This window comes from Muntiacus reevesi, chromosome 2, assembly GCF_963930625.1.
Source record: "Muntiacus reevesi chromosome 2, mMunRee1.1, whole genome shotgun sequence".
NCBI classification, from domain to species: domain Eukaryota; kingdom Metazoa; phylum Chordata; class Mammalia; order Artiodactyla; family Cervidae; genus Muntiacus; species Muntiacus reevesi.
The window spans coordinates 170252125-170278810 of record NC_089250.1 but is presented as its reverse complement, the minus strand read 5'-3'; the positions used below and the strand labels follow the sequence as shown (position 1 = coordinate 170278810).

The window sequence follows — 26686 nt, the reverse complement described above, 5'->3', positions numbered from 1 at the left end:
TTGGCAGGCAGGCTCTTAACTACTGAGCCAGCAAGGAAGAGCATATAAGTGATTACATAAACTGAAAACAGACAGTGTACTTGTTTCTGACATGTATGCCTTTGTTTTTCTTACATTTTTGCACAGAACTCTGTCCTTTTAAACTATGTGTTTAATGTAGAAAATAGTGAGTCTGGTTTTTTAAACCCAACCTGTTTGTCTATGCCTTTTTATTTGAACCTTAACACCATTTACATTTAAACTACCTTATTGTCATGTCTGGACTTGAATCTATCTAGTACCAACTTGCTATTGGTCCCAGCTGTTTTCTGTTCTCCTTTCCCTGTTTTTTCTGCCTTCTTTTAGTTGACTTTAAAAATTAGCTATTTTACCTTCTATACTGACCTATGAACTACTCATTTTGGTTTTATTTTTTAGCAGCATTGCAGGATTTATAATAAGATTCTTTAATTTATCAAAGCCTTCTTTCAATTAATATGATACTTGCTCACCATAATCTAAGAATTGATAGCAGAATATTTCCATTTCCACAGTCCAAACTTTTGTTACTTACTTCTATATTATAAAACCCCAAATTTATTTATATTCTGAACAGTTAATCATCTTTTAATGAAAATCAATCAACATGAACTTTTCTCCCCTAACTCTCCCACGTATTCCCATTTCCAGGGCTGTCTACTCTCCGTGCGATCGTTCAGCCTCAGCTCCCAGTAGCCCCATGCCAATCTCATGGGGTTCCCCACACACAGAGTGGCACTCCTCACCTACAGCAGCCTTCTACAGCCAACTCTTGCGGAAACTCTGTGCAGCTCTCCTTCTCCAGGGCTCTGCCTGTACCTCTGGCCAGCAGGACACATGTACTAAAGTACCTGCAGCAACATTAGTTTAAAAGGCAAAGAGCGAGGAGAACCCCAATGCCTAGTGACAGAGGATAGGAAAAATTATAGCATGCCCATAAGGTGAGATTTTCTATATGAGTCAAAATTAGCAAAGTATCTCTATAGGATTTAAAATAGACGAGTTTCACAGAAATGCTGAATGAAAGAAGCAAGTCACAGTATTATTTCCTCCACGTAAAAAATGCAAACCACGGGGCTGGGCTGGGCTGGGGGAAGGCCGATGTGGCCGGGAGGACACAGGAGACTGAGCGGGGCTGGCCACGCTCCATTCCCAACCTGGGGGTGCACAAACGCGTCTTCCCTCTTTTATTTATACCTTACAAATCCTTAATGAGTATTCTTTTGTCTGATGTGGCTATTTCATTTAAAAAAAAAAAAAAGAAATACCAATCTGTCAATAATGCACTTAACAGTTATTCTTAATGAGACTCTTGAAACTGCTCCTTTCCTCATATGATAAAAAAATGATTCAAAAGGAATTTATTTACATAATTTTCCTGCTTGCTCCCCCCCCGCCGCCCCGAAATTTAACTGTTAAAACAAGAGAGGGAAGATGACATTTCTAAGCATCTGGATTCTGAGCTCATGGAGCCCTGACCATGCGTTCCGAAGGAGCTGTTAGCACTCCCACCCCAGCTCCTCCTCCCCACGGCCTGGGTAATATTTTTTCATAGCAATTACATACTTCCCGATAGTCTAGGGATATGTACCTGTCTATATATACTAGTGTATAATTATAAACACATACTCACATATTTCCTACTAGAATATAAGCTCATAAGGCCCAGAACTTAGTTTAGTTTGTTTCTAAGTTCCAAGAGCCAAAAAGAGGGCTTTGCTTACAGCTCAATAAATAATTGTTGAATGATTGATCAATTGAACTCCCTTCTCCATGGTCTGGCCTAGGGCTCTGCAACAGATCGGCACCTGTGTCCCCACTGACCAGTGGGGGATGGGCTGACAGGGAGGCCTGGAGTCCTCCCCTTGCAACTCCCCTTCACTGTGAAGAGGGCTACAGCTATCTAAGTCTGGGGAAGGCATTCAATAAACACACTGAACTGAGTGACATCTCATCCTGAAGCACGCAAGAAAGGAACCACCATCAAGAATCACTCAAGGGCTGTGTCCAGGCAGCGGGAAGTGGTTGTCCTGATGCTCCCCACGCTTCCTTCTACGTGCTCTTGGGAGGAAAGGGCAGCGCATGCTGGTCCAGGGTAGCGGGCCAAGCAGCCGCCAGAGAACCTGCCACACGAGCTGGGGAGAGACCACGGTGTGGGCCTGGCTCTGCCTGCAGAGCCACACGGTGCCAGGCTGTGCTCACGCGACCTGCGTGCTGGGCTGCTCAGGAACAAGATGGGGCCCTGGCTGCTGCTTCTGCCTGGAGCCAAGCGCTGCTCTTGACCAAGTGCTGGGTGCAGGCGCCTCGGTCATCCCAGGGAGCAGGGCTTCTGGATTCGAAACGCACCCGGGTCACAACCCAGAGCTCCTCCAGCATGTTCAGCAGATGGAGCAGAAGAGGCTGGTCATGGAGGCCACGCTCACGCTGGAAAGGACCAGACGTCCGTGCCTGAGAACTAAGGCATCATCTCAGAGGCCCAACCAAGGGCAACTGCCCTGCCCTCAGGGTTGAGAAGGTCAGCCCGGGCAGCCTGGGCCTGCGCCCTCGGGGGCTCTGCAGGGCGGTCAGAGGGTGGGGGATACTCTTCCCGACTCTCCAGGGGTACCCCTCTGGCTCTCCCTGGCTCCAGGCCTGCAGACCACCATCCTGCACACTGACAACACAGCTTCTATTAATACCACTGGGACCACAGATAAAATTTAAATGCATTAGCTCCAACCCAGATAAACCAGACCACTAACGAAACCTTAAACACGAGTCCTGTATTCTAGGAAAGGAAACACATCAGGTGAACAGCTGGGACCCCTGGCCAGGTGTGAACACCAAGAGACACTGGGAGCTGTGTGCAGGTCCAAGACGCAGGCTGTGACGAACATCAAAAGGTGTTAATGGTTTCAATATTTATCTGCTGCAGGGAAGCACTCTAAAAAGGAGACAGAAAAAAAAAAATTCTGCTAATGGCTGTGTCTTTGCCATTAAAATGAAAAGCTTAATGCATCTTATAATCAGAGGACAATTTGCAAATCATTAAGAGAAATGTAAAATTCCATTAAAATACAAATCAAGAGACTCTCCCTGGACTAATAATCTTTTTGATATTATTTTGCATTTCACTATTTCTGTTCCAATACCCAGGCCCCACAAATGATCGGTTCCTGAACATGCTCTTTACCACAGCCTACTTCTTTAACGAGAAACCGAGAGAAGGGTAATCTGCTATTCAGAGCAGGTACTAATGAAGAATTCCATATATTCTGAAATTTAATTAAAACCCCAAAGATTTCAAATTAGATGCAATTTGAAATGCCTGGGGCAGAAATACATGCACTTGCGTGGCAAGGGTACCACACTGAAAGTTGATACCGTAATTGGTCTTGATGTATTTTTGTGTTGCCGGGCTGAAGCACAGAACTCATAACCATATAAAAATTCTCTGTAGATTACCTGCTCATTGAAAATGCCATCACTCAGGTAGTTCTCTACTAAATTACCATGCTACTAAAATGCACAAAGTGATTCGGAGAGTAGAGTGGCACAGCTGGCCGACGCTGCCAATGAGTTATGCATGCGTCAACGCGGCCTTTTTTCTTAGTAAAATATGCTCAGTTGAATATTAAAATATAATTGGCATTCAACCTAAGTAGCTTAAACCATTTTGTTATCTTCTTTTAAACCGATTTGGCTCCTCCACAGTTATTTTCAAGGATGCGATTCACAAACTAATGATACCATCATATTCTGTGAGATTTGTGCTGTTTTACATTTGTAATAAATAGGTGCAGTTTCTACAGCCTGCTAGGGATGGTCTTTAATATAGTTGCTCTTGAACATCAAAGGCCCAATTCTTGAGGAAAAAAAAGGGGGGGATATGTCATTTATGTTGGTTCTTGCATATTTTATTCTACAAAGAGGAAGAGATGCGGATGCGCTGAGGAAAGCACACATCCTGGACGAGTGAGGAGCCCTGGGTCTCCCCCCCTCCCTCCCTCCCTGGGCCGGAGGACAGGCTCAGAGTGTGCCGCTGCTGACCTTGTGGCCCCACCGAGGGCGGCCGTGTTTTTAGAAAGAGCAGACAGTGCCTCCTGCCCCTGAATCCAGGGAGGTCCTTCCCACAATGCGCTTGTGCCATGGTAAACACATGGCACAAGGAAGAGCAGAAGGAGGAGTCGCCGCAGTAACAGAGATTCTGTACAGGGCGACACTGGCCGAGGGCAGGGCCCGGCAGGGGTGCTGCTTCCCAGCACGCTTCCAACGCTGCCCTCGGCGCTTTGAGGGCAGGAAACATCTGAATACAGCTCAGGGACAGGCAGAAGAGCTAAACACACCTCTTCTACTGCATTCTTCAGTTTCGGAAGCGCTTTGTCACATGGCCTTAAAACTTCACATGACGCCGTGGCAGCCTAGTCTCCAGAAGGTCGATCGGTCCTGCCTGAAGAGTTCCGCCCAAGCCACAACTCAGAGAGAGACAGTTCTTCTCCAGGAGATACCTCACTTTTCCATTCGGACACCGGAAACATGACCTTCAAAATGGGACCTGTATGCTCATAAATCCTATACCCTGAGTCATCTTGGTTGGCTGGATGGCATCACCAACTCGAAAGACATGAATCTGAGCAAGCTCCGGCAGCGGGTGATGGACAGGGAGGACTGGCCTGCTGCAGTCCATGGGGTCGCAAGCAGTGGGACACGACTGAGTGACCGAACTGAACTGTGTCATCTTGAACACAAGGGTTGCAAGTAAACCTGAGAGATAAGAGCATTTTAAGTTAAGTAATAGTTTTTACACGCTTGGATCCTACAAATATCTAGACGGCATTACTGCCATTAGTTTTATATCAATATTTGTACATTTAACGTCAGTAACTTACAGTCTAGTTTTATATAGTGTTTTACTAAAACATCATTTTCTCTATAAACCCAGGTAGTAGAAATGATTCTATTTATTATTGTGAGCATGATATCAAAATATGTTAATGTTGCCTGTAAATGTGACCAGACAACATCTTAAGACAACAAAATATTAAACATTCTTTTTGGAAGGACATATAAGGAAAAGTCGGTTTGTCACATTAAAATATAGGCTTGTTAAGACGATTCTTATTTTTTTTAAACTCATTTCAAATGAAAATTATTGAAGAAAGTGACAATGTAACTCACTTCTCCCAGTAGGAAGAAACTTGATCCTCTATTCCTTTTTTCGAGGTGAAACACACCCAACACAGGACCTTGCAGGTAATGTCTTTCTAAACATGTGAATGTAATTAGGGTGACTCATTTTTAATCAGAACCTTTACTGCTAGGATGTCTAATTACTATGCCAGAGATAAGTCATACTTTAATGTTAATACTTTCTCATATAAGCAACACTTTTAATAATTTTAAGTACTATTTATTTGTAATAGAGACCTCATTGTATCCTACAAGGCTTGAAAGTAGCTGACTTTCAAACCAACTTTCTGGTTGTCTTTGAGCTTGGTTAAATTATACTGTGCAACCCCCGTGGCCTTGAGTGAAGGCATTCTCAAGTTCAATTTTTTTGCCTCATTTATGGAAACCTCAGGGAACGTGGATCTGACCACCTCTTAGATTGAGGAGGAAACTTCCCCTGAGCTAGGCCTCTCAGGAGCCCCTGGTAATCACTGCTTAGTCAGAGGGCTCTCTGCACATGAACCCCATGTGCCTGTGCGGGGCTGAGCAGGCTGTGGTGGTGCCCCAGCTGCAACAGCACAGGACAGGGCGGGCGCTGCACCCGCTTTCTCCCCGAGGCGGGTGAGCATGGGCCCCTCACAGCAGGCACGGCATCGGGTCAGCATCCAGAACCCGAAGACCCCCTCCCTCACCCCTTTCTCGGCCACGCCCACTGCTCAGAGAGCTCCACAAGAAGCTAAAGCTTCCGCTGTCTGCCTGCTTCAGAGGAAAAACATATTTTTGGCCAAAGTATCTGGACACATCCTGAAGGCTCTGGTTGCCTCTGCTAGGGCGCTACCCCAGGGTATCCTGGCGAGGCTCCGGGGGCATCTTCTGGTTGTTGGTCCATACCCACAAAAGGACGTTCTGACGGGCAGCCTGTCTGGCCTAGTCTTCCCCATCAAACACTAAGGCTATGCGGGCCGCCGCCTTGTCCCCTGGCTGTGAGCAAAGCCCTGAAAGCAGGGAGATGGCACACAGCGCCTAGAACTTGCTGAAGCTGTGGATTCACTGCGGTCGTTCAGTCATGTCTGACCCTCTGTGACCCCGTGGACTGCAGCTTGCCAGGCTTCACGTTGTTGGTTACCACAGCAAAAACCCTAGAGGAGGCAGTTATGTCTCAAACAAACCATTATGAAGTTAGAAATATTAACCTTAGTACAGGGTGAAGCACACAGTAAAAGCACTTAGAGTTGGATCCATTTTAATACATTCTTTAAAACAGTAATTCTCAAAATAGGGCATATGTAATCTGCCTCTTATAAGATTTTAATGTGGTTGGGGAGGGGGTGAGAAGTATAGATACTGCAGACATAGTACTGTTAACAGGTTTTCTAGAGCATTCGGATGCATACACCCCCAGGAAAGGGCCCTCAGGTATGAGAGTAACCTGGGGAACTTGTTCGCTTGAATCAATCCCAGTTGAAACTTTAAAAACTCTCTCCTAGCTCAAGATGTGGTTACACAGAACAAAGAGTAAACAAACACTGACAACTTCCAGGCAGGAAACTGCGTGAAAATAAAATGTAAAGAATAATAAACCTGAGACATGATGAGAACCTCAGACTCCCGCGATATGCACCAACACGCCAGAAGGGACTTCTCAGTGGAGATGGATCGCTCCTACTGAACGGCACTGACTTCCCTGAGCTGACCTGGCCAGCCTCACCTGGTCCACAGTCTCAAACGATGCTCCTTCTGCCTGGGCTGGGAGCCCCCAACCCAGGGAGACCGTCGACCCGGGACACAGAATTCTTGGGATTGTCTGCTCCACCGAGGGGCTGGAAGTGATGCACTGTTCCAACAAGGGTGGGGGCAAGGCAGGCAGGAGAGGATGGTCCGCCGGTGAGGGTGCTCCCTCCGGCCTGCAAGTCAGCTGCAGGCTCTCCTGAAGGCTGGTTGGAGGCCCCCCAGAAAATGCGGGGCTCTCCTCTGAGCAGGGAGGGGCCCCTGGGGTGGTTAAGGGCGCCCTGGAGTGTCACAGCGAACACGCTGGCGAGGAAGGCAGCCTGCTGCCCACCTCTGCGCCCCAGTACTCAGACGTCGAAGGCCACAGACCCAGACTTCCAAGTCTGTTAGCCCTGAAGAGTGCTTAGTAGCCCAAGAGTTGGGAGAAGTACATTCTCAGCAGCTGTTTCCTTCCCACCGAGCTGCAAGTGTTAGCTTGTTCCAATCAATAGACGGGCCTTGGAAGGAGCCCCACCAGGTAACATCTCAGGAAGGTCAACGATAGTTACAAGCCCTCATTTAGAATATGGGGGAACAGTGATGGCTACCAACCAGAACCTGTAAAGCATCTCCTGTTGTAGCTATTTTCTCTGTAAATTGGTAAATCTTTTTTTTTTTTAAATTCAGGGAAAACATCAGTACAAGTGGCCCGAGAGCACAAAGCTGCGCGCTGCTGTGGCTCTGTAAGAGACCCGCAGAGAGCAGCGTCCCTGTTGCACCACAGACCTTCTGAGGGCGTCCCGGGCTGGCCCCAGGGAGCGGGGAGCGACAGGGCGCCCAAGCAGGCCCCGGGACCCCGAATGGAGGGGCTCAGGGGGCCACACGCAGGACACGGTGGGGAAAGCAGGCCCCGGGGACCACACGCAGGACACTGCAGGGAAGCAGGCCCCGGGACCCTGAATGGAGGGGGCTCAGGGGGTCACACGCAGGACACGGTGGGGAAAGCAGGCCCCGGGGACCACACGCAGGTCACGGTGGGGAAAGCAGGCCCCGGGGACCACACGCAGGACACGGTGGGGAAAGGAGGCCCTGGGACCCCGAATGGAGGGGGCTCAGGGGGCCACACGCAGGACACGGTGGGGAAAGGAGGCCCTGGGACCCCGAATGGAGGGGGCTCAGGGGGCCACACACAGGACACGGTGGGGAAAGCAGGCCCCGGGGACCACACGCAGGACACGGTGGGGAAAGGAGGCCCTGGGACCCAAAATGGAGGGGGCTCAGGGGGCCACACGCAGGACACTGCAGGGAAGCAGACTCATTCTCCTCCAAAAGGGCCTTTCCTCCGACTGACGGGCAGGGTTGTTAAAGACCATTCTGAAACAGGGTTCACAAGAGACATAGAAGTACAAGAATCCTTTTAGAGGCTTGGTAGCAGAAGTTGCAAAGAAACTTCCCTCTAGCCAGCAGGTGTAAAAAATGTAGATTTTACTACTGTCATGCAACTGGATTTCATGGCACAAGCTAATAGCTGTGACAAAGGAATTATTAAAGTGTTAAATATTTCATTTAAAAGGGAACACTGCAGACACTTTAAAAAGAAAACTCAGAACTCATCTGGTGGAAACCGGCCTCTGTGAGACGTAACAGGGAGGAAGCCTAAAGGCCCCCGTGTTCCCTGGGAGCAGCCTCCTATGGCATCCATCCAGAGCCCCGCAGGCCCCGCCCCAGCAAGGGGACTCAGGACGCCCGGGGAGGCCACCCCTAGCCCGGCAGGAGAAGCACACGCGCCGCCAGGGCGGTGGGCCTGCCCTCACCTGCCCAGCCGCGCCCGCCCAGAGGGCCTCTGGGGCAGAGGGAGGGGAGTGCTGCACACGTCCCGAGTTTGACAGCAGGTCTCTGCTCTTCCTAGCCTGCTCTTCTCGAACGCTCTGTGGGACCCTGGTTTTGGCACAGTGCTTCTTTAGTCATTCCAGCTGCTTCTGCCACTGATCACTGAGGCTACAGGTATTAAGAGGCATACTATACCAAGAAGTGAACGAGTATTCACAGAAACTAAGTTAAAATGGTATTTTATTACGAAAGAAATAGTAAGATTTATTTCAGGAATAATGGCTTCATTAAAAAACTGTTTCTTGGAGAAACATGAATTCAAAATAAACAAACCTGACCTTTGTAATAGGTTTACAGGGAGGACCCGACCGCCCTAAAAATGCCTTGCTGAGTTATAAAGCAGCTAGCTCATTAGCAAAACACAAAAACAAATCCCTTTCAGAAAACTCAGAAAACAAAATGTTCATTTCAGTTTTTGAAGTTATGTTACTAAAACCACAATCCCACGAGGACTCAGCAACACTTCTCACTCACACTCGCCTCTCATTTTTCGCTTCTTCATCAGTGCCGTGAACCTCACCGACCTGCCTCCCCTTTCTGAGAGAAATCCCACCTGCGTGGTCCACGGGCAAGGCAGCCACCTAGGCCTCCTCCAGACTTCTGGGTTAGGAGGATGGCCTAACAGTTCCTTGGTAGAAATACCCAGCTAATCAACTTGTTACTAATCAGACTTCAGAAATGCTCCAAGGTAAGAAGATGACTGTGTGGATAACAATAAACTGTGGAAAATTCTGAAAGAGATGGGAATACCAGACCACCTGACCTGCCTCTTGAGAAACCTACATGCAGGTCAGGAAGCAACAGTTAGAACTGGACACAGACAACAGACTGGTTCAAATAAGAAAAGGGGTACGTCAAGGCTGTATATTGTCACCCTGCTTATTTAACTTATATGCAGAATATATCATGAGAAATGCTGGGCTGGAAGAAGCACAAGCTGGAATCAAGGCTGTTGGGAGAAATATCAATAACCTCAGATATGCAGATGACACCACTCTTAAGGCAGAAAGTGAAGAGGAACTAAAAAGCCTCTTGATGAAAGTGAAAGAGAGTGAAAAAGTTGGCTTAAAGCTCAACATTCAGAAAACTAACATCATGGCATCTGGTCCCATCAGTTCATGGGAAATAAGATGGGGAAACAGTGGAAACAGTGTCAGACTTTATTTTTTGGGGGTTCCAAAATTATTGCAGATGGTGATTGCAGCCATTAAATTAAAAGACACTTACTCCTCGGAAGGAAAGTTATGACCAACCTAGACAGCATATTAAAAAGCAGAGACATTACTTTGCCAACAAAGGTCCATCTGGTCAAGGCTATGGTTGTTCCAGTGGTCATGTATGGATGTGAGAGTTGGACGGTGAAGAAAGCTGAGCACCGAAGAATTGATGCTTTTGAACTGTGGTGTTGGAGAAGACTCTTGAGAGTTCCTTGGACTGCAAGGAGATCCAACCAGTCCATCCTAAAGGAGATTAGTCCTGGGTGTTCATTGGAAGGACTGATGCTGAAGCTATTTGTCTCCAATACTTTGGCCACCTCATGCAAAGAGTGGACTCATTGGAAAAGACCCTGATGCTGGGAGGGATTGGGGGCAGGAGGAGAAGGGGACGACAGAGGATGAGATGGCTGGATGGCATCACCGACTTGATGGACATGAATTTAAGTAAACTTCAGGAGCTGGTGATGGACAGGGAGGCCTGGCGTGCTGCGATTCATGGGGTCGCAAAGAGTCGGACACGACTGAGCGAATGAACTGAAGAAGATGAACAACATGAAATTTCCAATATTTGACGTTTAGCCTACTAAAATGGTAATTCTAACAGGCCGTTTTGTGACCAGCCTTACCAAAAAAAAAACCAAAAAAAACAGATGGTAAGCATCACCCTCATCTAAGGCGAGGCGCCCGAGAGGTGAGGCAGTGGTCCTGCCCCAGCAGGGGGACCTTGGGCAGCAGCATAGCCAGTGCAGGGCCCCCAGCCTCGTAGGCTGGGCTGCGGGGTTACCCGGGGAGGTGCGAAACTCCAGCAGGAGCTCCGTCATCGCTGCGCTCCTAACCAAGCTGAGACAGGCAGGTCTGGTCTCCATGTCTACATCTGGGAGGAATGGGATGAAAGGTGACGCCCAAAGGATGCTAAATGTGTTCACAACCTCAGAGGCAGGGAAAACAGAGTTTGTCAAGGAAGCGTTCATCCCAGATAAACACGCCCTCTCCTCCCCTACTGCAGAGGCTGCTCTTCCTGGTGGGCCCTGCAGCCGTCAGGGGCTCTGGGGTGCTGGGTGCCCTCCCAGCGTGGGCCTTCCCCCCCTCACCCCAGTTCACTGGCTCCAGGATGGAGAGGAGGAGGGCAAAGCCAACTTGCCCTGAGCAGCAAGGGTGTCAGCACCCCTGGGGTTAGTGCCAATTAACTCCGTATTAGCAATCGCAGTACAACCACCCACCACCTCCCTTCTTAAACTGTAAAAATCCCCACACCTGGTCCTTGCCTGGGAGAAGTGATTGAGCTAAATTAGAAAAACCTGGCTGGCACAGGCTGCGGCGTGGGAAATCCTGGCCTGGGAGCCAGCACTAACTGTCAGCAGGCGGCCGGGCCTCGGGGACCCTCCTGCCCCCACCCCAAAACCCAGCTGGAGGGGACCTTGGCCCCGGTCACGAGTGTCCCCCAGCACTGCAGAGCTAGTCCAACAGGGGGTGGGCTACTGGGTGACTGCAGTCTTCCTCCTTCCCCAGTGCCTGCTTCCAGCTTGCCCTGGTTGCCCAGACCGACCATGACTATGACCCACAGGACAAGAGAGGGCCACGCTCAAGCCCGGAGCCAGGAAGCGGGGTGGCAGGGTGTGTGTGGCCAGGTCCTGCTCTCTTCGAGCACTGAGGACAGGACTGCAGGGTTTTATAAGCTCACCCCCCACTGACACCGTCATTGTATTATACAGATACTTCCTGCCCTGGTTTCATCATGTCTCTGCTCTGAAACATCCTAAGCCTTAAACTTGAGCTCACTTACTTGACAAATGCAAGGAGCAGGAAAGCGGTTTGGCCAACCTGCTTCTGCTCCTGGTGGCAGAGCAGTGAATGGCAGTAGTGGACAGAAGAGTTTGGGGCTCCAGGATCCCCAAGCCTCTACTTTCAAGACAAACCCACATTTGAGTTCCTCAAACTACATAGCAGGACCCCCACTCTGCGCCCAGTGTGTGGGAGGTGCACACGAGGAGCGTCAGGCACACCCTCGACCAGGCCCGGCGACGTGCAGGGCTGATTCCGGTTCCGAGCAGGTGGTGAGTGCCAGGCAGCGACGCCAAGCTCAGCGGCAGAACCGCCTCAGCCTGAGGGGCCCCACTCTCGGACGATGGAGGGTCTCTGGGCGTGAGCGTGGAGTGCGGCAAAGGTTCACCCAGCTCTCAACGCGGTCTTGTCCTGGAGACGCCCTTCTAGACGTCCCCATTGGAGACAACCCCCCGCAGACGCTCCCACTGGAGACAGCCCCACGTGACGCCCAGGGGCTGATGCATTCCTGCTCAGCTTCAGTTCATTGTGGGCAAAGACCTCCAGGGTCCAACCTGGTCAGTCCCCTGACCTTGCTGGTCAACTCAGGTGTTAGCTCAACTTGCCCGAGCTTCTCTACCTGCTGTCCCTGAAAGCCCCGCTCCACCTTCAGTAGTGCTGAAAACTACGGCAGCAGTTAGAATACCATGAAACTCATTTAGCAAATTCCACGTTGAGGGAATTCACCTCATGTAAAATCTCATGGTAATTTTTTTTCTTAAGTGTATACATACGTATACATCTATACACATGTATCTCTATGTAACTGTTGCTGTTCTTCAGTCGCTAACTCTGCGACCCCATGGCCTGTACCCAGGCTCCTCCGTCCTCCAGTTCTTTTCACTTGAGTTGCTGATATAGATTCACTTACATTAAAACAACTGTGAAAAAAATCACTATGTAAAATAAACCTCTGCTAAGTGTACAGAATGGTATTAGTTGCCATAATTAAGCTCCAAACAAAAGTTTAAGGAGAACTTGTCTGGGAAATTGTTTTTATGTTATCCGAGACTTTATGTCCCACTATCATGCTGAACATAGACAGTAAGTTCTCGATTCATCTCTCAAGAATACAACATTTAACGGTGGTGAGTTTGAGATGTTAGCCTGAAAACTTATTCAAGAGGACACGCTGCCACCGCCCGCTTCAGGGTGTTAGCAGCCGAGTGCGTGGAGTGGCCAGTCGTCCACACGCGAGTCTCAGTGCTGCTGGCAGGCAGGCAGTTTAAGTTAACAGTAAGCTTATTGAGAAATCCACTGCCATTCCAATGTGTTCCTTTAAAACTCTGAGCCAGTGAGAGGCAGGCGTCGATGTGCACGGATCATTTTTATTGCCTTTGCCAAGAATTATGGGACAGTGTGCCAAAACCAACAGGAGCACTTGGAGCGGGTGCGGAGGGGGCGCTCCCGGCCGTGCTGTGTGGCACCCGCCGCCTCTGTTCACTCGGCAGGAAACAGCCCGAGCTGGAAGGGGGCTGACAGCGATCAGGTCAGGCTCCCTGAGCCAGACGCCGCGCGGCCGCCGTGGTACTCACCCTTCTGGAAGATGGGATGGTGCAGCGCGGGCACGGGCAGCCCCTTGAGGACCGCGGGCTCGCGGAAATAGGCGTCCAGCCAGGCCACGCACTGCAGCAGGGGCTCCGGCACTGCCCCGGGACCTCCGAGCTCAGCGGGAGCGGCGGCCTCCGCTGGCCTGCAAGAGAGAGAACGGGAGAGACTCAACCTCCAGGCCCTGCTCCACCCGCTGCCCCTAAAAGGGGAGAGAGGTGACTGCGGAAGGCGGGGGCTGCCCCTAACAGGGGAGAGAGGTGACTGTGGAAGGCGGGGGCTGCCCCTAAAACGGGAGAGAGGTGACTGCGGAAGGCGGGGGGCGGGGTTGCTGCACCCGTGCCTCCACCTCCGCTTGCAGGGACACAGTTTCTGGAAGGATGTCCTGGGACCAGTGCAAGCCTGCGGGGCTCTGAGTGTCTGCAGTCCTGCCGCAGGGCGGGAGGTGTGAGAACAAGGGTGACGAGCTCAGACACGGCTCCAGTGGGCGTAAGCCCGCCCCTCCCGAGACCACCACCTGCACCACCACCCCCACTTCCTCTGCAGTCACCGAGCATTTCTCCAGAAGTACTGTCAGAATCGTCAAGCCCACATGCTCGTCCCTCCCACCGCATTTCCACCGCACGCCCCACGGCTCCACGTGCTCTATGGCTCTCAGGGGGCTTCGGGGGGACCCTGCCCTGAGTCTGCACTGTGCCTCACGCTCCAGGGTGTCTGGGCAGTGTGCCAGTCACTCTGCGAGGCTGGCTTAGTTACAGGACTACCACTTTCCTGCCTGAGACTTCTCTTTCTTTTCCAAACCTTCTCGTTCATTCCCTGTGGTCACTGTCCTTCCTCCCTCTCACCTCCGTAGGTTTAAGCCAATACACCTCAGTCAGACTCGCTTCAGATGGCCTGTCTCTCTTCCTCACGGGCTCAGCCTTCTGTCTGGGCAATCCTGTGGCTCCCCTCATGGAGCTGACTTCTCCCCTTCAGCAGAGGCTGACTCTCAAGGGACACGCTCTGCTGGGCTGAGAAAACGTCCCTCGGGAGAGGGTCACTTCTGCTGCTTCCGAGCCCCAGACTTTTATGAGGGATCCAGCTTTTCTGAACTTCTGAGGACGGCACACCAACAGAAGCAACAGCACCCAGCTAATTTCAGATGTCGTTCCTTCCTGACCCCCGGCCCTGGACAGAAGGCAGCTTCCCTGTACCTCCCCGCCCGCGGGCTGGGTGTCTGGTCTCCGCCGGGGAGTGGAAAGGTGCACGAGTGGCAGGAAGCTCCTCTGAGCCCGCAGACTCTGTGGAGTAAGCAGGGAGCTGACTCTAGGGAAGAAAGTGGAGAAAGGCCACGGGCTCTGCCACCCTGCTCATGGGGCCGGCGGGGAGGAGATGGGGTGTGCTGAGCTCGCTCAGACAAGGCACAGCACACGCAACCTGGGCGCACGAGTGGGCAGCGGCCCATGCGTGACCCTGCTCACACCTGGCTAAGTGGCAGAGTCACCGCCCCTGACCCACATGGGAAGCAGGAGAGGGCCCGACAGCCCTGGCCAGCACCTCCTGCAGAGGCGGGTGGGGTGAGGTGCTGGTGGGTGAGGGCAGCAAACGTGGGTGCTTGGGTGGTCTCCGGGGCTTCAGGGGTCGTCCTGACCATTACACCCTGCAAACGGGGCTCCCTGAAGGGGGGGCACACTGTCCAGGAGACAGATAGCTTAAGTTGAGAGTCAGGGGCTCTGCACCCACCTTGGGGAGTCACAACTCTTACTCAGATGTCTGGTTCGCTTGGGGGCATCTGACAAAGGCTACGGAGCTGTGGGCATCCCGGGGCACTGCCCAGGTTGGGGGCCACTTCCCCTGCGTTGCTAAGGGAATTGAAATGTGAGCTGAGTTTCCTAGCATTTCCCACTCTTAAAAGGATATTTGAAGAATTTTTATAGTAGTAAAATTCATCTTAAATTGATTTTTTATGCTTGTGCTAAAGATCTCAACCTCTGATTTACTCTGTAGTTCTCCTTTTTAACTCTTTCTCTATTGGCATTAGATAACTATTCATGGGTGAAATGTAATTAAACAGCTTTGATTCTGAAGCAAGGATTTATGATACTACATTTAAAATGAATGGCATTAAACATACACATAAAATCAGAGTTTTAAAGCCATGACACAAATTTCCATTTCTACAATAAAATGAAATTTATTCTCCGCCCTGCCCTCTCCTCCAACCTCGCTCTGCTCGTCCCTGAAAGAGCTGTGGTGTGACAGGATCACAGCATCGCTAACGGCTGCTCTTATTATGGAGGAGTTTCTCCAGGCTTCCTACCGACGAACCTGAAACCCCAATCATTACGGGCTCCGTGGCCCACGCTCATTTAAATCTCACATCCACATCTCCCTGGCAGCTGGGAGCCCAGCAGCTCACCTACCACTAAACGCACAGACCTGTGGTCACTGCCTCTGGGAAGCACCACTGTGTGGGAGCCCAGCCCCCAGGAGGGCTGCTGGAAGGCCAGCGCCAAGGATGGAAAACGAGAGAAGGCTGTCCTGCCGCTCGCGAGTCCTTCCAAAGCCGCCTAGGGCGTCATCAGTAAGAGCAATCCTGAGACCAGTATCAGGACACTGGCACCCTCATACTTGTTTTCACTTGGCACAAGAGGGCTGGTGGTGGCTGGAAAATGAATCTGGCTTTGCTGAGCTTTTTAACGTAACAATAGAAAGCATAGGAACCTTTGTACAACAAACATAAAGCCACATATGTTTTGGTGTAAGGGTTTCTTCAAGAAATATGCAATGCTGCCAACTCCAGGGACCCTGTAAGAAAATAAAAAGGACAACAGAGTGCCGCCTTGAGGGTACGCTGCCGGAACCTGGGTGTGTTGGAAACCCCAGTGGGAAGCTCTCCTGGAGCCGTGAGCCCCAACAGCCTGACCCATTCCCGTGGGCCTGAAGAAAGAACGTTCTGGTGTTGAACTGCATTTCAGATTTGTTTGGACATGAACCTGTCCATCATTCCAAATCAGACACAGCAAAGCAGGTGACATGCTCCAGAACAAATGTCTGAAGTGTTTTCAATAAAGCAGGCAGGGACTCTCCCCAAGACTTATCCAGAGAACCCATGAATTCACAGCATTGAAACGCAAGCATGGGAGGCACTGGGAAGGCTGCTGGTCCCCCCTCGTGAGGCCTCCAGGCCCTGGCCCTGGGGGGACAGGAGAAGAGTGAAGGCCTGGCCCCCAGGGGGCAGAGCAGGGGGGGCAGCCAGGCCGAGGAGTCCTCGGGGCAGGGGAGGTGCCGTGAGCCTGGTGGCTAAAGCCACAAGGAAGTACTGCGCGGGGTCTCCCCACTGTGGGGACGACTGCGTGTGGCAGGCCGCCCAGCAAACGAGAGGGCCGCCTTCAGCTCTGCCTTCTCCCGTCTGCCCACGGAACAGCTGTGCTCGACACGCCCACCCGGTGAGCAGGAGCTTTGGGTGTGCACATTCTGGGGTGCCTCAATGCTTCCCTTTCAAGGAAAAGAAGAGGGTGGCAGAAGATGAGATGTTTACATGGCATCACTGACTCAATGGACATGAATTTGAGCAAACTCTGGGAGATAGTGAAGGACAGAGGAGCCTGGTGGGCTATACAGTCCATGGGGTTGCAGAGAGTCGGACACGAATTAATCACTGACTTCAAGTCAACAACAAGGCTTCAACGACTGGCAGCAAAGAATCACTAAATCCTGCTGTCTGAATGAATTCTACTCCCCATAGACATCACCATGTCATGTAGTTGGGCTTGTACCCCTTCCGACATGAGCAAGCAGACCAGAAGTCCCGCGTCCCCTCGCTGGTCGGCTCTGTGCGTCCTGCCCGTGGGTGACCGTGCCGCTGCCGTGCCCCCGGCCTCTTCCCCATCTCTCGCTTCACAGGGTGAAAAGGAGCCTTACGGTTTGGGGAACGTTAACTGGTGATGGCGAGGATCACCTGAGGGAGGGGCTCCAAAGACTCGTGTTCCTGAGCTCACCTGGAGTCTGGGGCGGTGACGGGGAGGGGTCCCTCAGCAGGGCTGCGCGATTAGCCGGCAAGGACGCACACGGACACTCGAGTCCGATTGGACGTGAAGACACGCCCAGAGCCCTGACCGCGCACAGCGGCTTAGACCCCTCAGGATGAGGAGCCTCACCTTCTCTGGTCCCCAGGACTCCAGGGTAGAGTGCCAGACCTCACAGGCTCAGGTAGGGACACATGCACAGCTAACACTTAAAACTGCAATTGAGGTGACTTTATAAACATCACATGGAGACGGGAAATGCACAATTACATCCAAGTTAGCAGATCTCTGGCAGAGTCGCTTGTGTTTGTGTCTGACAGATTTGTCCTGCATTTAATTATACCTTCTTGTAAACCTCAGATGCTTTTCTTCCAGTGGTAGCACTGAAGACAAATAAATTATGCTACCTGTTTTCAATAAAGATGCTTTAAATTTTTCTAAATGAGAAGCTGAACGAAGCCTTTAAACTCTTTATTCCAACCAAATTTAGTGGTCTGATTCCATTCAAGAATTTACTGAGGACCCGCTAAGTACAGGGCTTATTGGCAAGAGTGTCGGCTTGGGGACTGCCACCCGCCTGGGAAGGCAGGGGAGCTGAAGGCGCAGCGCGGAGGTGCTCACGGCTGCCCCGACGGCTGTGCTGGAGGAGCCCGTCCTGCCCGCCTGGGGCCTCCCTGTGTCACCTGATGAACAAGCCAGGAAAGCGATGGCTCCGTGACACTGCAGGCGGCCATCAGCTGTTTGGGCAAGAACCCCACAGGGGTGTGACGGGATCTGTTCATTTATTTGAACATTCCAGAGTTGTATTAGGACACAGAGTAGAGAAAGGAGAAACACTTGCTACAGTGGTAAGAAACACAGGTCTCAGACAAACAACTGAGTCAGCGGAGGCCAAGAGGAGGAGCGCCGGGCGGGGCAGGGGGTCCCCCTACGGACACCACCGGAGCCTCCCTGCTGCTTATCAGGTGATGCTCTGAACGATTCACGTGTCATCTTGCCTCTTTCTCACACGATCCTAAGAGCGACATGTACTCAACTATGAAAAACAGGGAAAAGATTAACAAACATGCATGAAATATCGGCAACAGGCCTAAGTTTCTAAATATATAAACAGTATATATAACTCGCAGATTTTAATTCTATGAGACGAGAGCGCCTACTACTTATAACACATGACTTTACGGACTGACTTTCACACGTTTGGTTGTAGTACCTATTTCAATGACGCTTATATGCAGAAGGAAGAGATTTCGTGTCAGACAGGTCAGAGTCAGCGCTGAAGGCGGCCCAGGCCGAGTTTCCAGGAACGGCGACAGGAGGGCGCGCCTGAGTTCTGACCATCAGCTCAGCAAGCCTGTGCTGAGTTTTACTGTGTGGTTCATGAAGAGAGGGAAGAATTCCTTCATGCTTTCTGCCCCACGGTCACACCCCCTGAAACGAACCCTACATTCGTGATCCCATCACAGGCCACCGATGGCTCATGGTCAAGTCAACGCGAGGAGGAGGAAGAGGCTCTCTCAAGTCTAACTGGGCCCCTTTCACTCACTTTCTGGGTGGCCACAGGTACGTTTATAATAGGCATCCTAAGCCCCCAAAATTTGGGGCTCAAATTAATGTCAGAACCTAAGCAAGCATTCCTCTATAGCAATTTGCTATAGTATTTTAAAACACCGACCAACAACACAGAGAAAATTTTATGTAAATTTTCAACTCCTCCCTACATAATGTACATAAGGACTGTATTTTTTAAAATAATAATTGCTTCTTTAAAATATATCAACAGTACTACATATTTTAAGAGACAATTTAAACAGTATACTTGGCAGATAAGAATGCCTTAAAAAGTCTATCTACTTTCTCTCCTAAATGTTCAAGTTGTTAAAAGGAAAACACTTTAACATATCATTAAAAAATCTCTACTATTTGACAGATGAAGATAAAAACACCCCAAAACTATAGATGAATTATCAGGTCCCTAATGATTCCAAAACAATTACAGGATGCAGAGCAATCTAGTTAAATTTTATTCAAAAGCTTACTACGCTTGTGTTTTCTTTTATTTTTCTATCAAGAAGCCCATGAGGTTTAAGCACAATTCATTATGTATGAGACCCCACTTGCGGTGCTTGACTGTTGATTAATAGCAAAGTTTGCTGTATGTACATTTGCAACATTAGATGCATACAGTATGCTAACTCATTCTTTCACTGAAACTAATTATTTACAAAAATGACTACTTGAGAATACAATTTATTAAATGCAGGCATCCAGTCTCAATTTGGCCCCCAAAGACAGCCTGGAATGAAGATCTTTTACTTGATGTGACAACTTCTAGAAACACTTATTAATATTGTAAATGTGACAAATAAAGAGTTCAAATAGCCTTATGTCTATGTTGTATTTGCTTTCACCACTGAAGCAGTGAACAAAGAAGCTTTCTAAGGTTTCACACACACAGGAGAGGTATATTCCTTTTTCCCTGCTTAATTTAGCTTCTTACAAGTAAGATGCATATATGTTAGCAGAGTTTTAGAAAGAAATAATAGCTAACATAAAAAAATACTATAAAAGTCCTGATCAAATTGCTGCCTAAGTGTATTTATTACAATTCTATCAAGAATTTAGTTCAGTTTTGAAAAATATCTGTAAAAACATAAAGTTTTTAAAGTTATTCCATCAGTCTCATCAAATTCTTGATACTCCCTCCAGAGTACTTTTTCCCAAAGGATCTTTGGGGTTAGGTAACTTCGCATTATTCAACAATTGCTCCCTCCTCCCAGAAAAGAACACAGGAAAAAGCAGTCCATTAACAGAAATCGCAAACATCTCACCTTTGGATACAGATGTCAAGCGGGACATCTGGTCAACAGAGAGCAACTTGCAGGCCAACTCTACACGGCACGTGGCCGCCTGCCCCGAGTGTCTGACAGTCTGGTCTCTCTCTGCCCCCCAGAGCTGCTCCTCTGACGCTCTCGAAGACCCTGCGTGGCCTTGCTCTGCTGCGCCGAGGGTGTGACGCTGTGGGCCTAGAGGAGATGGGTGGGGCACACTCTTTCCTCCACATGCCAAGACAAGAGTGTCAGCGTCTGTGCCCCGAAGACAAGATGACAGGGCAGGAGGGTGTCACACGCGGCCAACTGCTCCCTGACATTAAAGTTCTGCACGGACACCTGAAGAAAAAGAATACACGTCCTTCTGGTCTGGACACAGGATTTTAGGGACAGAGACGAATGGAAATGTCAGGCAGAGGGCCTCTATAGCAAACAAGAGTTACGATGAAAAGTAAGTAGCATGAGACTGGAAAATCTCAGGGCATGTAGTCAAGATGGGTAGGTGAGGACTGGTTTTCTATCATGCAGTTCAATGTCCTGACTCTCAGTAACACAGCCAAGGTCAGATACAATTAAGGCAACTGACTGGGCAAGTCTCGGGTGAGAGATGTTCTCACGTCACACCTTCTGCAAACACCATGGCACTGTGGACAGGAGGGATCCACTGAGGCGGGATCAGCTATATGGAAACAACTCAAGGGAAACCCTTGTATACAGTTTCACAGCTGCTATTTACCGAGTGCCTAACATGTGCCATGCATAGAATTAGAAATAGTCCTGTTTTACTCCTCCCAACAACCCCGAGGAGGCATTTTTCTATGTTCTGAAAGAGGAAACTGAGGCCCAGAGGTGATGTAATAACACTGATCAGTGCACTAAGGGATGAAACCAGAATGTGAATTAACGTTTGTTTGATTCCAGAGACCTTAATCTGAACCGTTGCCATAAAGCTGAAGTGCTCTGCTTATCTCTCTGAAAGGGAGACACGCAGTCCCCCAATGCTGACAAGCCCGTGTTCACCCGCTCTATTCTTGAGAGCACATGTACTGGACAGCATTTGGGTTTTTGTCACTTTTAGGAACTTCTGTCAATTTCTCCCCGCTCCACGGGGCTATAACCCCAGGCCCACTGCCCTACCATGCAAAGACAATGGGGATGTGAGTGTTGACGCTAGTTGTGTTATATTCTAGAAGCTTCTGAGAAGAGACACTAGGTGCCCGCACTTCAGGGCCTCAGGCTCATACACAGCGGCCACTGGCATCACTGCTCCGCAGCCTCCTCGGAAGGCCATGCTCCTGTCTGGAGGCCTCAGTGACCAGTTCACTCAGCGCACACTGCTCCTCCACACGGGCAGGAGGCCTAAGTCTTAGAGTTCTCCCAGCCTATCACCCCCATCCTCATCCCCCAGAAGCAAAACCCAGAGGGCTCAAGGCACTGTCCCAGGTGGCCTGGTGCTAATAAGGCAGGTGTGGCCCGAGCTTAGGAGGACAGGCTCCCCACCACGGCAGCTCAGGTGTCTGACTGAAGGCCCCCCACCACCGCAGACCTGCCCCAATGCCGCCGCTCAGCCCTGGGGCCCTTGCTCGGGCCTTCTCGGAGCTCTGTGCACGCCTGCTGAACGGATGCATGAACAAGACGCAGTGGGGCCAGCACGGCCACTGCAGCACATGTGCTGAGAAACACCTGCTTTTCAGATTCCATTTTTCCAATGAATAATTTGCTGAAAACCATTCCCCTGGGTTGGGGGGAACCCACAAAGATTTTCTAAACAGGGAAAGCCACATTTCTTGCCTTTTCAGATTGTGCAGCAGACGCCGATAACAGAGTTTGTTAAAGCCCAGGGAGCAGACCTCATACCCGATTGTGCTCAATTTGACAGGACTCCGGTCAAACCTAGAAGTGTTTCAGGTTTGAAGACACAAAACTAAACAGCCTTTCCTTCGTGGGTCTTCCATTCCCGCTCGAGAGAAAGCAAATCAATTGAATATTGAGATGAAACAGAAGAACGATGAATTTAAAGAGCAAACACTTGTGCCATGACTGCACGTGATCACACACACACACACGCAGACACAGACCCACCCAGTGTTAAGCCTGATCACGCTGCACCTTCGTTTATCCTTTAGAGCTCCCAGCCCGGAGCTGGGCTGGGCGCAGGGCCCAGGAGCGTCCCAGAGGCGGAGCTACGACAGGGAAGGAGCGACTGGGCCCGAGAAGCCGTAGCTCCCTGCTCCGAGCCTCGCCCCCGACACACGGGCTCCCACTGCAAGCCGTTTCTCATGTGCCCACCTTCATGAGGGGACGGCTCCCCTCCTCCCAGGAGTCGCGAAGGAGCAATGAACCACTGGGACTACCGTGGCCAAAACACACTGCCAGCCCCAGTGCAGCTTCCAAACCAGCCTCTCTGCACAGCTGCAGGTCGGCTCTGTCAGGATGCAGCTCAGCTTTTTCCATCTTAGCAAGGGAATATGTCTTAATTTAAATGCTAAAATAATAACAATGTTCTGAAGACACTACTCTCTTCTTTCCAAAAGGCATGTATTACACAAGGACTGACCTCCATGGGGTTAAGTCCCATTAACTCGGGTACTGGGCTTATTAATAAATAATCCCGTCACTAAATTACCTGTCTTGTACATTGTTCTGTACAGTACTATTTAAATAATAGATAGTTCCCTATAATCAAACACAGTGAAGTTAAAGAAAAGTGTAGCTTCTGACATAAGACAATAAAGCAGTTTCATCTGGGAACAACTTTTTGTAGCTCCCCTCTCAGAAGGCTTTCCTTTGCTGGCTTATTGTTGCAGCTGGAGCAAGTTAGCTGGTGAGCATAGCTGGAAACACTGTATTTAATATCAGACAAGTATATTGACTATACGTTAGTGGCCAAAAAAATCTTAAGCAAGTATTAAATGGACAGTTAATGTAACTGTATTTTAAAACACTGAGGTCATATTTAATTTTGAATTGAAACTCTTAAAATGAGCTTCCTGGCAAGGAGGCAGAGTAATAAACCAATGTTAACTACAGGAAAAAAAAAAAACCAAGAAACTAAAACTCACATTATTAAAATAAATCCTTCTTCCAGAATACTTATATTTGCAAGATAGATTACAAGCAGCAGGAAACATTTGTACTTCTTCAGCAAGCACCATCCCTGGGGCTGGAGATGGGGCTGTCAGCTTAAAATGGGATATCATTCTGGATTGGGGGCTCACATGCCATTCCCTGTCCTTCTGCTGCAAGCTGGCGCCTCTCTCAGCATCTTCTGTCTTCCTTCCAGGGTGCTCAGACTGAGTTCAGCAACACCCCGGCGTCTTCCAATCACAGGTCTATCAGCAAAGGACCTGATTATGTTCAAGAGCAGGAAGCCCAGGAAGTGAGGCTGGGCAAGGTCTGAGAAGAATGAGCAGAGGAAGGGCGGAGTGTGAGGAGGAAGAACAGGGTAAAAACATTTATCTGCAAAGCCAGCCAATTAAAATTCCCTTTAGGAAGCACCAGTTTCTACTCAAAGCAGGTTGGAGAGTCCTATTTTATATGCCTTTTCCCGCCTCTTAAAAATCAGTACAGCTCTGGGTGCTGTCACATTCGCAGGCAGGCAGGTCCGCAGACCGTGCTCTGCGCCTGGACTGGGTCCCCAGGGAGAAGTGAGGGGCGCCACAGGGCTTCCAGCGGAACCCTCAGCCAGCCAGGACAAGGGAAGAAGCCCCGCGGGCAAGCCCTGCAGCCAGCCAACGGCACCTCCACCCCCGAGCGCGCGGAGCCTGGATCTGACTCCTGAACCTTCCCCTCCGAGCTGGAGAAGCGCAGAGAGGAGCCCACAGGTCCTGGGCAGCGTGTCCTTTCTCTGCCGCCCCGTGTGGGACCACTCCATCCCTGAGGCCCGGCTGGGGCCCGGGCCACGTCACTCTGCCCGCAGGGACCACAGGCGCCCCCCACTGCTGCAGAGTCGCTCCTCTTCTCTGGCTCCAAGTCTTCAGCCCTCCGCGGCACGTCCCTCTTTCACTGCTCACCACTCTCCTGACAATGCTGCCCCCAGAGGTCCAAAGGCCCTCCCAGTGCTCCAGCCTGGCTGTAATTCTCTTTAGCTTCTATCTGTCTAATTCAGTCACTCAGTCCTGTCTGACCCTTTGTGACCCCATGGACTGCAGTACACCAGCCTTGCCTGTCCATCACCAATTCCCGGGGCTTGCTCAAATTCATGTCCATCAAGTCGGTGATGCCATCCAACCATCTCATCCTCTGTCATCCCCTTCTCCTCCTGCCTTCAATCTTTCCCAGCATTTCCAATGAGTTAGTTCTTCGCCTCAGGTGTCCAAAGTATTGGAGCTTCAGTATTAGCTCTTCCAATGAATATTCAGGACTGACTTCCTTCAGGATTGACTGGTTTGATATCCTCGCTGTCCAAGGGACTCTCAAAGAGTCTTCTCCAACACCACAGTTCTAAAGCAACAATTCTTCCATGCTCGGCTTTCTTTATGGTCCAGCTCTCACATCGATCTGTGACTAGTGGAAAAACGATAGCTTTGACTAGACGGACCTTTGTCGGCAAAGTAATGTCTCTGCTTTTTAATATGCTGTTTAGGTTGGTCATGGCCTTTCTTCCAAGGAACAAGTGTGTTTTTCTAATTCATGGCTGTAGTCATCATCTGCAGTGATTTTGGAGCCCAAGAAAATAAAGTCTGTCACTGTTTCCATTGTTTCCCCATCTATCAGTCATGCAGTGATGGGACTGGATGCCACGATGATCATTTTTTGAATGCTGAGTTTTAAGTCAGCTTTTTTACTCTCCTCTTTCACCATCATCAAAGAGGCTTTTTGGTTCCTCTTCACTTTCTGGCATAAGAGTGATGTCATGTGCATATCTGAGGTTATTGATATTTCTCCCTGCAATCTTTATGCCAGCTTGTGCTTCATCCAGCCCAGCATTTCACATGATGTACTCTGCACAGAAGTTAAATAAGCAGGGTGACAATATACAGCCTTGATGTATTCTTTTCCCAATTTGGAATCAGTCCATTGTTCCATGTCTGGTTCTAACGGTTGCTTCTTGACCTGCATGTAGCTTTCTCAGGAGTCAGGTAACGTGGTCTGGTATTCCCATCTCTTGAAGAATTTTCCACAGTTTGTTGTGATCCACATAGTCAAAGGCTTTGGCGTAGTCAATGAAGCAGATGTAGATGTTTTTCTGGAACTCTCTTGCTTTTCAGTGATCCAGTGGATGCTGGCTACTTGATCTCTGGTTCCTCTGCCTTTTTAAAATCCACCTTGATGGAGAAACATACCGTGTTCATGGATTGGAAGAATCACTATTGTCAAAATGGCTATTCTACCCAAAGCAATCTATAGATTCAATGCAATCCCTATCAAGCTACCAACGGTATTTTTCACAGAACTAGAACAAATAATTTCACAATTTGTATGGAAATACAAAAAACCTCGAATAGCCAAAGTAATCTTGAGAAAGAAGAATGGAACTGGAGGAATCAACCTGCCTGACTTCAGACTCTACTACAAAGCCACAGTCATCAAGACAGTATGGTACTGGCACAAAGACAGAAATATAGATCAATGGAACAGAATAGAAAGCCCAGAGATAAATCCACGAACCTATGGACACCTTATCTTTGACAAAGGAGGCAAGGATATACAATGGAAAAAAGACAATCTCTTTAACAAGTGGTGCTGGGAAAACTGGTCAACCACTTGTAAAAGAATGAAACTAGAACACTTTCTAACACCATACACAAAAATAAACTCAAAATGGATTAAAGATCTAAATGTAAGACCAGAAACTATAAAACTCCTAGAGGAGAACATAGGCAAAACACTCTCTGACATAAATCACAGCAAGATCTTCTATGACCCACCTCCCAGAATATTGGAAATAAAAGCAAAAATAAACAAATGGGACCTAATGAAAATTAAAAGCTTTTGCACAACAAAGGAAACTATAAGTAAGGTGAAAAGACAGCCCTCAGATTGGGAGAAAATAATAGCAAATGAGGAAACAGACAAAGGATTAATCTCAAAAATATACAAGCAACTCCTGAAGCTCAATTCCAGAAAAATAAATGACCCAATCAAAAAATGGGTCAAAGAACTAAACAGACATTTCTCCAAAGAAGACATACAGATGGCTAACAAACACATGAAAAGATGCTCCACATCACTCATTATCAGAGAAATGCAAATCAAAACCACAATGAGGTACCATTACACGCCAGTCAGGATGGCTGCTATCCAAAAGTCTACAAGCAATAAATGCTGGAGAGGGTGTGAAGAAAAGGGAACCCTCTTACACTGTTGGTGGGAATGCAAACTAGTACAGCCACTATGGAAAACAGTGTGGAGATTTCTTAAAAAACTGGAAATAGAACTGCCATATGACCCAGCAATACCACTTCTGGGCATACACACCGAGGAAACCAGATCTGAAAGAGACACGTGCACCCCAATGTTCATCGCAGCACTGTTTATAATAGCCAGGACATGGAAG

General features: G+C 49.4%; 1 protein-coding gene across 1 annotated transcript in view; it reads right to left on the bottom strand.

Moving 5' to 3' along the window:
- The window catches only part of MGMT (O-6-methylguanine-DNA methyltransferase), a 270350-nt gene that overhangs the window by 26050 nt on the left and 217614 nt on the right, over nucleotides 1-26686 (bottom strand). The window contains exon 3 of the mRNA XM_065920162.1: nucleotides 13337-13494. Within this exon, the coding sequence (XP_065776234.1) occupies nucleotides 13337-13494 (158 nt within the window). The remainder of the gene's footprint in view (nucleotides 1-13336; nucleotides 13495-26686) is intronic.